The following is a 14,959-nucleotide window of genomic DNA, read 5'->3' on the forward strand; positions in this document are numbered from 1 at the left end:
AAATAAAATCTTTAAAAAAATAAATAAATAAATAAAGTTGGCTCTTCACCCAATGTAGGGCTCCATCTTCAATCCTGAGGTCCAGTTGCACGCTCTACCACCTGAGCCAGCCAGGTGCCCTGAGTTATTATTTGTTAAGTGCTTTAAAAAGTGCCTGGCACATAACTTTGTAAATAAAAAACATTTATGGAGAAAGTACTTGGCACATAGTAAGCTTATCAATAAATGTTAACTATTATTATTGGGTATAATATCAAGGTGAGACATGAAGAAAGGAGTACTAGCAGAAAAGACTGGGTTTCCAGAATAAGTTGGAGTTGTGATATAAAAGATCCTATAAACCATGCCAGGAGGTTGCGATTTTAATCTCTAGGCAATGATGAGTTAAGAGGTTTTGAAGCAAGAGACTGATCACAGACAAGTTTGAAGAGAGATTAATACAGTGACAACAGGGTAGTAAACTGGAGTGGGAAGAAGCTACTGACAGACACTAATACTAGTTTGAGATGGTGATGGGGGTACTGGAATCTTAGAAAGGAGTGTGTGAGTTTAGAAAAATTTCCAGGTAAAATGGACAGTAAGAGAGAGAGAGAAAGAAAGATCTAGACTGTGGGATAGACAGAAGGAGGAAGAGAGGGAGGCAAAAGAAGGAAAGGAGGAATAGGAAATGCACCTTTTGTCCTTTCACTGTAATAAATAGTAAATGCTTAGTAATTTCTTCAAGGATGCTTTCCTACAACAGAATTAGAGGACCCCATGCACGTGCATTTAGCGTTGCCTTTGCTTAGTCTAACACAAAGATGACAACAGCTGTACCTGAAGAAACTGAGAAGTTGTTTGACGATTTGAATGTTTAAAGAAGTTACTACTCTTTTTCTTTCTCCGAGTCACTTTGTTTATACTATTCAGGTTAAATGCTGATGAACAAATTTAGGTTATTTTACTTTTATTAATTTACGATGTTTTGTGTAATATTACTCCCAGAAGAAGAATAAGAAGATAATTTGGAGTGTTATGTAAAGGAAACATTCCTATTTTTGTTGTAATTTTTAAACCCCAAAACATCCAGAAGCAGAAAATCTACATATTGACAGTGTGTCCCCAATACGAGGCTTCTGTAATGCGTATGCTTTTATCACAGATTCTAATTTCATGAATGTTTCAAAATCATAAATATACCAAGTGCCAAGATTTTAGTGCTCGAAAATTGTTAGTTTTGTGCCTTTGCTGTGCCATGTAAGAAGTTATGAGATGAACTATAATTATTCTCAAGTTTTGAAATAAAAAATAATTAAAACTTGCTGAGATTTTCATGCTTAGACTGAGCTCAAGATCAATAGCAAAAAAAAATCTCTAAAATAATTGTGAGTTATCTTGTCAGAGAATGCAGGCATAGGGTTTGCCACTTAATTTTATATCTTTTTTCCATCCTCTTTTAAAAAATTGTGAAATGAGCAGAAATTAAATGTTTTCCTAAGAAGTGAGATTTAAAGTTCTTTTTGAAAGAGGGCAGGATATAATTTTAAACTTTAAAAAAATTTTAAATTTATGACCTTTAAATTTTAAAACTTTAAAATTCATAGACTTAAATTACAGAGAACAGTATGATCTAAAAAAGTCTAATACGAAGTAAAAAAATCTTTTTTTCCATCCCCATCCCTGTTCCTGAACAAAAAATAGTTAATAACAATACAATATAATACAATACAATACAGTAATACAGTTTTGAATCATCTAGGTAAATAACAAAGAATACAATTTGGAATGTTTGCCTTCAAACCAAAGTTGAGTATGTTCTGGGATATATAATTAGGTATGTGTAAAGACCAGATATACTACCTAAATCCACTAACTTAATTTAAATCCACTTAATTAACTTAATTAACTTAAATCCACTAACTTAATTTAAAGTATGATCCTTAGAAACCATATTACAGTACTGTCAGAGAAGGAACTGTTGTCATTTTACTTTTTTTTTTTTTTTTTTTTTACTTTCTCAGTCTCAGAAAAGATACTGAGATATAGTGGTAAGGATTCAAGGTTTGAAGTCTGAGTATGTGGGTTTAAACTGGCTATATAATGTGTCTAATATTCTTTTACAGTCTAAAGTACTTCCTTTACTAGGAGTTCTTACCTGCTGGAGATAGATTCTGTCAGCTTTTGTCTGGAAATGTCTTTATTTTGCCTTCACTTTTGAAAGATATTTTCACTGTAAGGTACACATAGCATCAGATTTACCATTTTAACCATTTTTAAGTTCATTAACATTAACTACATTTACTGTGTTGTGCGACCATCACCATCATTCACCTCTAGAATTTTTTTTATCATCTCAAACTGAAACTCTGGACCCATTAAACAGTAATTCCCCATTCACCTCTCCCCCCATCCATGGGTATTCTGCTTTCTTACTTTATGAATTTGACTATTCTAGTACCTATAACCAACTGAGCCACCGGTGCCCTCTTGATCTTAGGGTTGTGAGTTTGAGCCCCACATTGGGTGTAGAGATTACTTAAAAAAAAAATAATAATCTGATGCTATGTGTACCTTACCATGATTAAAAAAAAAAAAAAAAAGAATGCTAGAATATAATGAGCATACCGTACTGAAAAAAAAAATCAAAACTAAAGACAATAGAATGACAGCCTTAAAGTGCTAGAAAGAAAAAAGTCAACCTAGAATTCTATGTACAGTGAAACTGTAGGAAGTGCTCTCCACAACAGTGAAAATAAGGACCACACCAAGATGGGTAGGAGAAGGAGAGACACAGTCCTACAAAAAACCCCACCCCCAGAGTGGCAACATTTAATAGAGAGGGAATTTCACCACGCAGTGCTTTTTCTAGAGGAGTGAGGGGTTGGTGCCCCATGTTGGGCACCCTGGCACTTGGGATCTGCACTGGAGAGAAAACCTGAGAATATTTGACTTGCAGAACCAATGGGTTTGATATCCAGGGGTCCCAAAATTATATAGGAAACTGAGATTCCCTTCTTAGAGAGCTGATATCAGTGTCACCTGCCCTGAGACTCAGAAAAAAACCCAGCAGTTTGAGAAGGACTTTTCAGTGACTCACAAACAGAAGGCATGTAACAGGTGTGGAGGTCCTTCCTGAGGAAAAAAAGGATTCAAGCCCTGCATTGGGCACTCCCCGTATCACCCCTGCACTGGAAAGACAAGCCCCCATTTTGTCTGGCTTTGAAAATCAGCAGGACTTAACTCTAGGAGAGGTGGAGGGCCATAGGAAACCAAAACTCTGCTCTTAAATGGCCCATCGACAATCTCACTTGCTCTGAGACCCAGCATATTGGAAGCAGTTTCAAAAGCACCTGGGCCATATATGAGGGTTTATTTACTAATTGTAGGGCTTGTGCCAGAAGGGCAGGGTTCTGTAGGAACTTTCTCCAGGAGTGGAACTGCTAGCAGCCATCATTTATTTTGCCTTCGTTCAGCCTAGCTGGCCCAATGAAGATGCCAGTTCTGACTCTCCATCTGTGTTGCTAGCACTGCTTGCCCTGCTGTGACATTTCCCTGTGGACCAACCTGTCATGGCAGGTACTCCTTCAAAGCAACTCCTACCCTCTTTTAAACATAGTATTGGAAGTCCTAACCAGAGTACTTAGGCAAAAGAAAGAAAAAAAATCATCAAAATCAGAAAGGAAGTGGTAAAACTTTTTATTTGCACATGACATATATAGAAAGCCTAAACACTCCACCAAAGAAACTATTAAAACTAATAAATTCACTAAAGTTATAAACAGATTTTGTATTAACTTTATTTATGAATATAGTTATAATTATAAATTATAACTATGCTTATTTATAAACAAAATTTACTATTATTAAAATGTCCATTCTACTCAAAGCAATTTATAGGTTTATTGCAATCCCTATCAGAATTCCAGTGCATTTTCTACAGAAAAAGGGTAAAAGTCCTAAAATATATATAGAACACAAAAGACCATGAATAGCCAAAGCAATCCTGAGAAAGAAGAGCAAAGCTGGAGTGAGCAAATCCCACTTCCTGATTTCAGACTATACCTCAGAGCTATATTAATGAAAACAGTATGATACTGGCATAAAAACACACACCGACCAATCAAATAGACTAGAGATCCCAGAAATAAACTCCTGCATATGTGGTCAATTAATATTTGACAGGGAGCCATGATACTCAATGGGAAAATGACAGTCTCTTCAATAAATAGTATTGGGAAAACTGGATAACCACTGCAGAAGAAGGAAATTGGACCCCTATCTTACCCCATTAACAAAAAATAATTCAGATCGATTAAATACTTTAACATAAGACCCCAAACTGCAAACTCCTGGAAGAAAACTTAGGGGAAAAGCTCCTTGACATTGGTCTTGAAACTGTTTTTTGGATAACAAAAGGACAAGCAACAAAAGCAAAATCAACATGTGGGACGACATTAAGTTAAAAAGCTTGTGGGCAGCAAAGGAAACAGTGAACAAAACAAAAGGGCAACTTACGGAATGGGAGAAAATATTTGTACACCATATGTCAGTTAAGAGGTTAATATCCAAAATGTATAAGTAATTCATACATCTGAAAAGTTGTATGAATGCCATTGGTTTTGGAACTATTTTTTGGGTAACAAGAGGACAAGCAACAAAAGCAAAATGAGGAAGTGGGAGTACATTAAGATATATGTAAAAAAAAAACAGATGATCTGATTAAAAAATGGATAGAGGACCTGAATAGACATTTTTCCAAAGAAGACATCCACATGGCCAACAGGTACATGAAAAGGTGCTCAACATCACTAATCATCAGGGAAATGCAAATCAAAACCACAGAGATATCACTTCATACCTATTAGAATGGTTATTCTTAAAATGATATGGTCGAACAATTTTGGTATAGATGTGGAGAAATAGGAATCCTTGTGCACTATTGATGGAAATGTGAACTGATGCAACCACTATGGAAAACAACATGGAGGTTTTTCAGGAAATTAAAAATAGAATACCATATAATCCACCATTCCTACTTCTTGAATACATATCCCAAGGAAAGGAGAATAGGATCTTGAAGGGATATTTGCACTCCCGTGTTTAATTCAGCATTATTCACAATAGCCAAGATATGGAGATGACATAAGTGTCCTTCAACAGGTGAATGCATAAAGAAGATATGCTATACGCACACACACACAACTCACAAATATTATTCAGCTGTGGAAAGAAGGAAATCCTGCCATTTGCATCTACACTGATGGACCTTGAGAGCATTCTGCTGCTGAGATTAATCAAGCACAGAAAGATATATACTGTCTGGTGTCACTTACATATGAAATCTCAAAAACCTGAACTCATAGAAACAGGCATTAAAATGGTGATTACCAGAGGCTGGTGGTTGGGGAATTGGGGAGTCTTTGGTCAGAGTACAAACTGCAGTCAGAATATAAATATGTCCTGGGGTCTAATGCACATCATTGTGATTATAGTTAATAATACAGTAGTGTATACTTGAAAATTGCTAAGAGACTAGATGGATTTTAAATGTTCTCACTCAAAAAAAGTGGTAATTATATCATGTAACGGAGGTTTTAGCTAATGCAATGGTGGCAATGATACATAAGTGTATCAAATTAACACATTGTACACCTTAAACTTATAAAATGTTATCGTCAATTATATCTCAGTAGAAAACTGCTTTGAAAATATACTTTTATGTAAAATATACTTTCAGGTAAGACCTTACTAATTTGCTGACTACTGTAGTTGATGGCCAGTATAAAAAGTAAGGATTAACAAAATGTGTGTTGGGTTTTTTTTTTTTAAGATTTTGAGAGAGAGAGAAAGAGAGCGTGAGCAGAGTGAGCATAAGCAAGGGGGAAGGGCAGAGGGCAAGGGAGAAGCAGACTCCCCGCTGAGCAGGGAGCCTGATGTGGGGCTCAGTGCCAGGACCCCAGGGTCATGACCTGTGCTGAAGGCAGACGCTTACCTGACTGAGCCACCCAGGTGCCCCCCAAATGTGTTATTTTTAAAAAGTACAAAACAGGGACACCTGGATGGCTCAGTCGTTGGGCGTCTGCCTTCGGCTCCGAGCGTGATCCCGCCGTTCTGGGATCGAGCCCCGCATCAGGCTCCTCTGCTGGGAGCCTGCTTCTTCCTCTCCCACTCCCCCTGCTTGTGTTCCCTCTCTCGCTGGCTGTCTATCTGTCAAATAAATAAATAAAAATCTTAAAAGAAAAAAAAGTACAGAACAAGTTAACGTCAATCGCATACAAATACTCTGTACTTTTATTCCTTCCTTTTTCACTCTTTACGGTACTGATGTCACAAGTGACACCTTTTATATTATGTATCCATTAATATGTTTTTTAGTTAAGGTTTTTTTTTAATATTTGATCTTTGAACTTCTGTTAACAGAATTTAAAGAGATTTACACATCATCATTATAGGACAAAAGTATTCTGTATTTGTCTATATGTTTGCCTTCACCAGTGAGCTTTATACTTTATATGCCTTCATGTTGCAAGTATAGTTTATTTCAACTTGAAGGACTCCCTTTAGCTTTTTTTGTTGTTTTTGTTTTTGTTTTTGTTTTGGTGATGCAGATTTAGTGGTTTGAACTTCCTCAGCATTTTTTATCTGGGAGTGTCTTTCTTTCTCCTTCATTTCTAAAGGACAGTTTTACCAAATGTAGTATCTTTGGTTGGCAATTTTTTCTTTCAGCCCTTTCCATTTTTCATCCTATTTCTTTATGGCCTACAAGGTCTTATAGTTTTATGGGGTCCCCTTGTACATGATGAATCACTTTCTCCTGCTGCTTTAAAAATTCTTCCTTAGTCTTTGACTTTTGGCAATTTGATTATAATGTGTCTTAGTGTGGATTTCTTTGGGTTCCTCCTCATGGAAATCGGTTGAACTTCTTCAGTCTGGATGTCCATTAACTTCCCCAAATTTGAGTTTTCAAATTTTTTGTCATATTTTCTTTAAATAAATTTTTTTACCCCTTTATTTCTCTTCCTTCTCCTTCATGCATGTATTGGTTTCCTGTAAGTCCCTTAGACTCTTTTGTGTTTTGTTCCTCTGACTGGATAATGTTAAATGTCTGTCTTTGAGTTTACCTTTGAATTTATCTTCTGCTTCATCAAGTCTGCTTTTGAGCCACCCTAGTGAATTTTTCAGGTCTGTAATTGCACTCGTCAGCTCCAGAATTTGCTTTAAAAAAAAAATGTCTCTTGATAGTAATTTTTTTAATGCAGTGTTTTCTTGAGCTTACAGAGCATCTTTATGATGGGTATTTTTAATTCTTTTTCAAGTAATAAATATTTCTATTTCTTTAGGATCAGTTTCTGGAGATTTATTTTGTTCCTCCATTTGAGCCACATTTCTGTTTCTTCATGTATCTTACAACTTTATGTTAAGATTCACATTTTTGAAGAATCAACCACGTATCCCAGTCTTTATAGACTGGCTTCACACAGAGGAAGACCCTCAGCAGTCAGCCCAGTTATAGATTTGGGTGCCCCTGAAGCTCTTTTGGGAGAGGATACGGCTTCTCTGGGTCTGTGTGGGCAGTTTCTCAATTGCAGAAGCTTGCCTGTTTCTTTTCCAAGAGCTTTTCCTCTCTTGTTCCCTCTGGTGTTTATCTCGAGCACTGCAAGTTCTCTGCGCATATGCAAGCCACCTCCTGTCTCTGCTCATCAGCTGCCAGGCGGGCAAAGTATGCCAGCTCCCCATTACCACCCCACATCAGGGGAGGCGCATACCAGTCTTTCAGGCAGCCTTCTGAAAAACTAGAACACCAGCCACACCTTCCCCTTCTTTCCCTCCCTCCGGAGGGAGAAGACTTGTTTTGCCGTCTTTTCCTAATTGTGCCTAGCTGTGCCAACTCCACAAACCATCTCCCACTTTTCGTTTTTCTTATTCACCCTCAAGAATGCAGACTGTGCCACCTTCCGTCAAGCACTCCAAGTGAGGTGAACAGAAACCAGCCCCTTGAGCAGCCCTCCAAATAGTTAGAATGTTGAACACCCTTCAGTTCTCATTCCTCCCTGTAGGAGATGCTGAGCTGTGCCTGCCTGGGAGGAGGGACTGACATGAGTAAAGTGAAATTGCTCCTCTTATCCATTTCATTGTGTCTGTTTTTGGCATTGTGTTTTTCCTGGTGTACTGCAACTACTTAACTGGCTTTGGGGAATTTCATAAAGGTGTTTTGATCTGTACATTGTTGTTAAATCAGTGTTTCTGTGGTGGACAAAGCCTAGGACTTCCTATTCTGCCATCTTGCTGACATCTAATAATTATTAGATATTTTTCATTGTGTATGTTTCATTGTGTATGTGTGTTTATGTTTTCACTGTGTATTTTTGAGTGTCTGGATTTTTTTGTTTTCCTTTAAAAGTATATTGATTTTTATATTGGCAGGCAGTTAATTTATTGAAAAATCTGATCATCTGGAGCTTGTTTTAAAGGTGTTTTTTGTTTGTTTGTTGTTGTTGTTGCTGTTCTTTTGTCAGCATGGTTTAGATAGAGTATCCTTTGCTGTAGGGCTAATTTAGCCCTACAAATAAGACATGGCCCGTCTGTTGCATTTACTAAATGCCTTGAGTGTTCAGTGATTTATTACAGCTTGAACATATCGTGCCTGTGAGTTCCAGAAATTATTTGGCCTGTAGCTCTTCGGTAATTGTTCTTTGCTCCATATAGAATACTTTAATCCTAAGAATGCACTACTTAATATTAACTTAAGGGAGACCCCATTAGGTTCGTGGAACTTTGTCTTTGTGTAACTTCCTCCTCTCTGGTCCTCTTCCCCACCAATTCCTGCCACCTCAGCCTCTCCAAACTGTGATCTCTGTCCTTTCAACTTAGCGTGGTCACTCTATATTGCTTGGGATCCTGCTCCTGATCTAGAAAGTGTCTCCACATAGAACTTCAGGACAATTATAGGCCTAATTTTTTTCAGAGAGTTGCTGTCTGTTGTTCATTATCTGAAAATGTTTTGTATATTTTGTTAAATTGTAATTTTCCTTACTCTGGAAAGGCAGGTCTAGTGTAGTTACTCCATTGTAGTTGAAAGCAGAAGTCTTCTTTCTGTGCATCATTGTATGTCACCAGTTCTATAATGTTTAAATCATGGTATTGTTATATCATTACCACTCTTGGAAGTGTGCAACTCCTAAGGTGGTCAAAGTTACAGGGATGTACTAGCGTGTAACCTGTCTGCTACACATGAGCAGCATTCACATTATCAGGGATATCAGCCTGTGAGTTTTTCAGAAGAAATTATGAATGCTCTTTAATTAACTGAACTGAATAAAGCAGTGTGTTCAGGAGGGTTTCTGTTATACCAGATGATATTGAATGTCTATAGATTTTCTTTTCTAGAACATTAGGTTTTTGAGAAATCAGGTTATGAGTCACTCTTTCCAGGAAGCTTTTCCTGACCCTATTCTCTGTCCTTATATGTTCTTTATCATTTCACTTACTGTTTCCCTATTTACTGTGACTCTCTTGAGGACAGAGACAGTCTTATTTATATTTATCTTAGCAACTAGTGTAGCTCCTACAGCATTTGAATGAAGAAATGAATGAATGCTGTCTTTTTTCTTTGTGAGTAGATACCTGAGGTCTCCACTTCACCACCCCATCATCATTTGGTTCCACAAACTCTTCAGAGGGAAATAAAACAGGGAAATGATGCAACCTTGATGAGTTGGGGGTCAAGGTTGAAAGGAAAGTTGAGCTATGGTCAAAAGATTGCTTTTGAACCAGGTGGGGAAACCTATAGTGAGTGAGTTCTTGTTGCTTTTTAAAAATTTGTTTATTTTTAGAACTTAACCTTTAAAAGAAAAACAGTTGTTTTTCTTGCTTACAATTCAAATACTTCTTTGCCTTTGTTAATGTGCATAAAATATTATTTGCAAGTAAATGAAATAACTATTGGTTTATATCTTCTTTAAATAGCCATGTGAAAGGAATGCATTAAGAATTTTCTCATATTGCAGTATTTTAATCCTAGTGTGCATTTTTCCAGTCCCTCTTCTCATCACTATATATGAGGAATTTGATTTTTGTTCCTTAATCAGCCATAGACATATTGCATACTTTAAAAGTATGGCACTGGGTTGGGAACTCTGGATGATTAAAAGAACAGTGTCCAGTTGCTCTCTCTGTCTCTTCTTTTTTAGTTTTAATTATTATTCCAGTATAATTTACATATAGTGTTATATTATTTTCATGTATATAATATAGCCATTCAACAATTCCATATGTTAGTCAGTGCTCATCATGGTAAGTGGACTCTTAATCCCCTTCACCTATTTTACTCATCCCCCTTCTCCCTTCCCCTCTAGCAACCACCAGTTTGTTCTCTTAAATATAAAGTCTGTTTTTTTGTTTTGTCTCTATTTTCCTTTGTCTATTTGTTTTGTTTCTTAAATTCCACATATAAGTGAAATCATTTGGCATTTGTCTTTCTCTGACTGATTTATTTCACTTAGCATTATACCCTTTATACCCTCTAGATCGATCCATATTGTTGCAGATGGCAAGATTTCATTCTTTCGTATTGCTGAGGAATATTCCATTGTGTGTGTGTGTGTGTGTGTGTGTGTGTGTGTGTATCACATCTTCCTTATTAATTCATCTAGTGATGGGCATTTGGGTTTCTTCCATATTTTGGCTATTGCAAATGATGCTGCAATAAACATAGGGGTGCATCTATCATTTTAATTAGTATTTTCATATTCTTTGTGTAAATACCCAGTAATGGGTTTACTGGATCATATGCTAATGCTAGTTTTAACTTTTTGAGCAAAGGCATGCTCTTTTCCACAGTGACTGCACCAGTCTGCATTCCCAGCAGTGCATGAGGGTTCTTTTTTTCCACATCCTTACCAACATGAGTTGTTTTTTTGTGTTTTTGATTTTAGCCATTCTGAGAGGTGTGAGGTGATACCTCATTGTGCTTTTGATTTTCATTTACCTGATGATTAGTGATGTTGAGCATCTTTTCATATGACTCTTGGTTATCTGGATGTCTTCTTTGGAGAAATGTCTGATCATGTCTTCTGCCAATTTTTTTTTTCGGCAATAGGATTTGTTTTTTATCAGTGTTGTCAAATATATATGTTATGTGTTAAATAAATTACAACATATAATACATAACTTATCTATCATCTCTCTTTGCAGATTGATTCCATCTTTTTTTTTTAATGATTTTTTTATTATATTATGTTAGTCACCATACAGTACATATCCCCGGTTTCCGATGTAAGGCTCGATGATTCATTAGTTGTGTATAACACCCGGTGCACCATGCAATACGTGCCCTCCTTACTACCCATCACCAGCCTATCCCATTCCCCCACCCCCCTCCCCTCTGAGGCCCTCAGTTTGTTTCTCATAGTCCATAGTCTCTCATGCTTCATTCCCCCTTCTGATTACCCCCCCTTTCTTTATCCCTTTCTTCCCCTACCGATCATCCTAGTTCTTATGTTCCATAGATGAGAGAAATCATATGATAGTTGTCTTTCTCTGCTTGACTTATTTCACTTAGCATTATCTCCTCCAGCGCCGTCCATGTTGTAGCAAATGTTGAGAACTCGTTCTTTCTGATAGCTGAGTAATATTCCATTGTATATATGGACCACAACTTCTTAATCCAGTCATCTGTTGAAGGGCATCTCGGCTCCTTCCACGATTTAGCTATTGTGGACATTGCTGCTATGAACATTGGGGTGCATATGGCCCTTCTCTTCACTACGTCTGTATCTTTGGGGTAAACACCCAGTAGTGCAATGGCTGGATCATAGGGTAGCTCAATTTGTAACTTTTTAAGGGACCTCCACACTGTTTTCCAGAGTGGCTGTACCAACTTGCATTCCCACCAACAATGTAGGAGGGATCCCCTTTCTCCACATCCTCTCCAACAATTGTTGTTTCTTGCCTTGTCTATTTTTGCCATTCTAACTGGCGTAAGGTGGTATCTCAGTGTGGTTTTGATTTGAATTTCCCTGATGGCTAATGATTTTGAACATTTTTTCATGTGTCTGTTAGCCATTTGTATGTCATCATTGGAAAAGTGTCTGTTCATATCTTCTGCCCATTTTATGATTTGTGTATTTGTTTCTCATGTATTGAGTTTGAGAAGTTCTTTGTAGACCTTGGATACCAGTCTTTTACCTGTAGTGTCATTTGCAAATATATTCTCCCATTGCGTGGGCTGCCTCTTAGTTTTTCTGACTGTGGGACTCGATCCCGGAATGCCGGGATCACGCCCTGAGCCAAAGGCAGACGCTTAACGACTGCGCTACCCAGGCGCCCCGCCTTTTCATTTTCTGGATTGTTTCTTTCGCTGTGCTGAAGCTTTTTAGTTTCATGTAATCCTGCTTGTCTCTTTTTTCTTTTGTTGCCTGTGCTTTTAGTATCATATCATTTATTTTTAAGGCTGAATATTATTCTGTTGTATGTATATACCACATTATCTTTAACCACTCATCTATCAATGGACGTCTCAGTTGCTTCAAACATTTTAGCTATTGTGAATAATGTTGCTATTAACATGAATGTGCAAAAATCTCTTCATGACTCTACTTTCAATTCTTTTGGATTTATAAGCAGAAGTGGGATTGCTGGATCATACAATAGTTCTATTTTTAACGTTCTGAGGAACCTCTTCATGTAGAAGTTTTCATAAATTTCATTGCTGTTGCTTCTGCTAAACTATCTGAAAATCTTTATTTCTTGATTAATGTAGATTTTTTTTCTTTTTCTTTTTCTTTTCTTTTTTCTTTTTTTTGCATATCCAGGGCACTTGCAGAATCTCCACCATCTGTAAACAACCCAAAGAGTGAACCTGGTGATAAAGGGAAGAATAAAGATGAAGGGGAAGTTTGTAACCATGAAAAAAAGGCTGCAGATGTTTGTCTTGAGCCTCATCCAGAAGAGAAAAAGAAGAAACGTTCTGGATTCAGAGACAGAAAAGTATGGAGCAGTCTTATAAATTAGTCAGAACTGTTAATTCTAAATTAGAATAATGCAGTTGAGTCTCTTTTATCATTTGTTTTGGATGGTTCGTATTCTCCTTGCAGTGATATTCACCTCACTGCTATTTTCTGTCCTGTTCTAAGGCAAATGTACTCTTGGAATGTGAAGTTAATGGGGCTAGTGGAAAGATCTAGGATTGGTGATCAGGATTTGCATATATTTTCTTCCCTCTTTTAATGCAGCTACCTTAGCCGATTCTTGCTTTCCAGATCTTTCTGATGCTAAATGTTCTTGGATATGTTGAGTCTTTGATGCCAAGTTGTAAAGGCAGAAAAACATCTCTTTGGAAATATACAAATATTTCCAAAAATTCAATTAATTTTGATGATAGTATGAACGTTGAATGACTTCAACATTTTATATCTTTAACACAACCTGCTGTTATATAGCTCTACCTCAGAAAAATTTCAATTCCAGTATGGGAATGCCTATGATACTGAGCATTTGAATTCAGCAGACATGAGTGCTGAAAAGTCAAAAGGTTGAATTTCTTAGACATTTGCATGTTATTGTTCAAATTCAGGGAATTGCCTTCACTTGCTAAAATGTAGCTAATAAGTGCAACACGGTAATTTGAGTTCCTTCCGTGGTGTGTGTGTGTGTGTGTGTGGTATATACTTGCAAGAAGAATTCCTTTGAGAAACTTGGATTGTTTATTTGGATGAAGTTATTAACTATGTCTTTTCATTTTTCAGATCCATTTCTGATTGAAGTGAATTTGAACAAAAATGATTATAAGTTAACTGTCAACTATCCCAGTGTTTCCACAATGATATAGTTATTTAATCTTTTGCCCTGAGTGAATTTGAGTAAATTTCCAATTTATCTTGTGCCAGCAGTTTCATTTATAGTTTTACATTTTATAAAATAGAGTTAAAATTACCCAAATAAGCATTTATTTTTGAACTTTCCATTTTCTGCTCAGCAATGACCATAGATCATACTTCCCAGAGAAATTTTTACTCTGTTCACATTATCTTTTTTTATGTTATGTTAGTCATCATTAGTTTTTGATGTAGTTTTCAGTGATTCATTATTTGCATACAACACCCAGTGCTCATAACAACACGTGCCCTCCTTAATACCCATCACCAGGTTACCCCATCCACTCACCTTCCTCCCCTCTGAAACCCTCAGATTGTTTCCTGGAGTCCATAGTCTCTCATGGTTCTTCTCCCCCTCTGATTTCCACCCCCCTTCAGTTTTCCCTTCCTTCCCCTAATGTCCTGGTGAGGATGTTGAGAAAGGGGAACCCTCTTACACTGTTGGTGGGAATGCAAGCTGGTACAGCCACTTTGGAAAACAGTATGGAGGTTCCTCAAATAGTTAAAAATAGAGCTACTCTATGACCCAGCAATTGCACTACTGTGTATTTACCCCAAAGATACAGATGTAGTGAAACGAAGGGGCATATGCACCCCAATGTTTATAGGAGCAATGTCCACAATAGACATTATTTTTTGATGTACAAAATTTTAAAAATTTCACGAAGTCTACTTTGTCTTTTTTTTCTTTTTCCTTTGTTGCTTATGCCTCTGGTGTCATAGCCAAGAAATCATTGCCAAATCTAATGTTGTGAAGCTTTCGACCTATGTTTTATTCCATAATTAATATAGTTTTAGGTCTTTCATTTTGGTCTTTGATCCATTTCAAGTTAAATTTTTTTTAAGATTTATTTATTTATTTTAGAGAGCACGAGAGCCCGGGGTGAGGTGGGGAGGGGTAGAGTGGAAGGGAGAGGGACAAGCAGATTCCATGCTGAGCTCAGAGCCTTGGTGCAGGGCTAAGTCCTACAACCCATGAGATCATGACCTGAGCCAAAATCACGAGTTGGGTGCTTAAGCAACCAAGCCACCCAGGCACCCCTTAAGTTAATTTCTTAATTTGGAGTTAGATAAGGGTGCAACTTCATTTTTTTGCATGTCGGTAC

General features: G+C 37.0%; 1 protein-coding gene across 2 annotated transcripts in view; it reads left to right on the forward strand.

Moving 5' to 3' along the window:
- Nucleotides 1-14,959, forward strand: part of MICU1 (mitochondrial calcium uptake 1) — a 234,931-nt gene that overhangs the window by 55,297 nt on the left and 164,675 nt on the right. For both annotated transcript variants that reach the window (XM_026504432.4, XM_048218843.2), the window contains exon 3: nt 12,792-12,966. In XM_026504432.4, coding sequence (XP_026360217.1) covers nt 12,792-12,966 — 175 coding nt within the window. The remainder of the gene's footprint in view (nt 1-12,791; nt 12,967-14,959) is intronic.

This window comes from Ursus arctos, unplaced genomic scaffold (genome assembly GCF_023065955.2).
Source record: "Ursus arctos isolate Adak ecotype North America unplaced genomic scaffold, UrsArc2.0 scaffold_7, whole genome shotgun sequence".
Taxonomy (NCBI): domain Eukaryota; kingdom Metazoa; phylum Chordata; class Mammalia; order Carnivora; family Ursidae; genus Ursus; species Ursus arctos.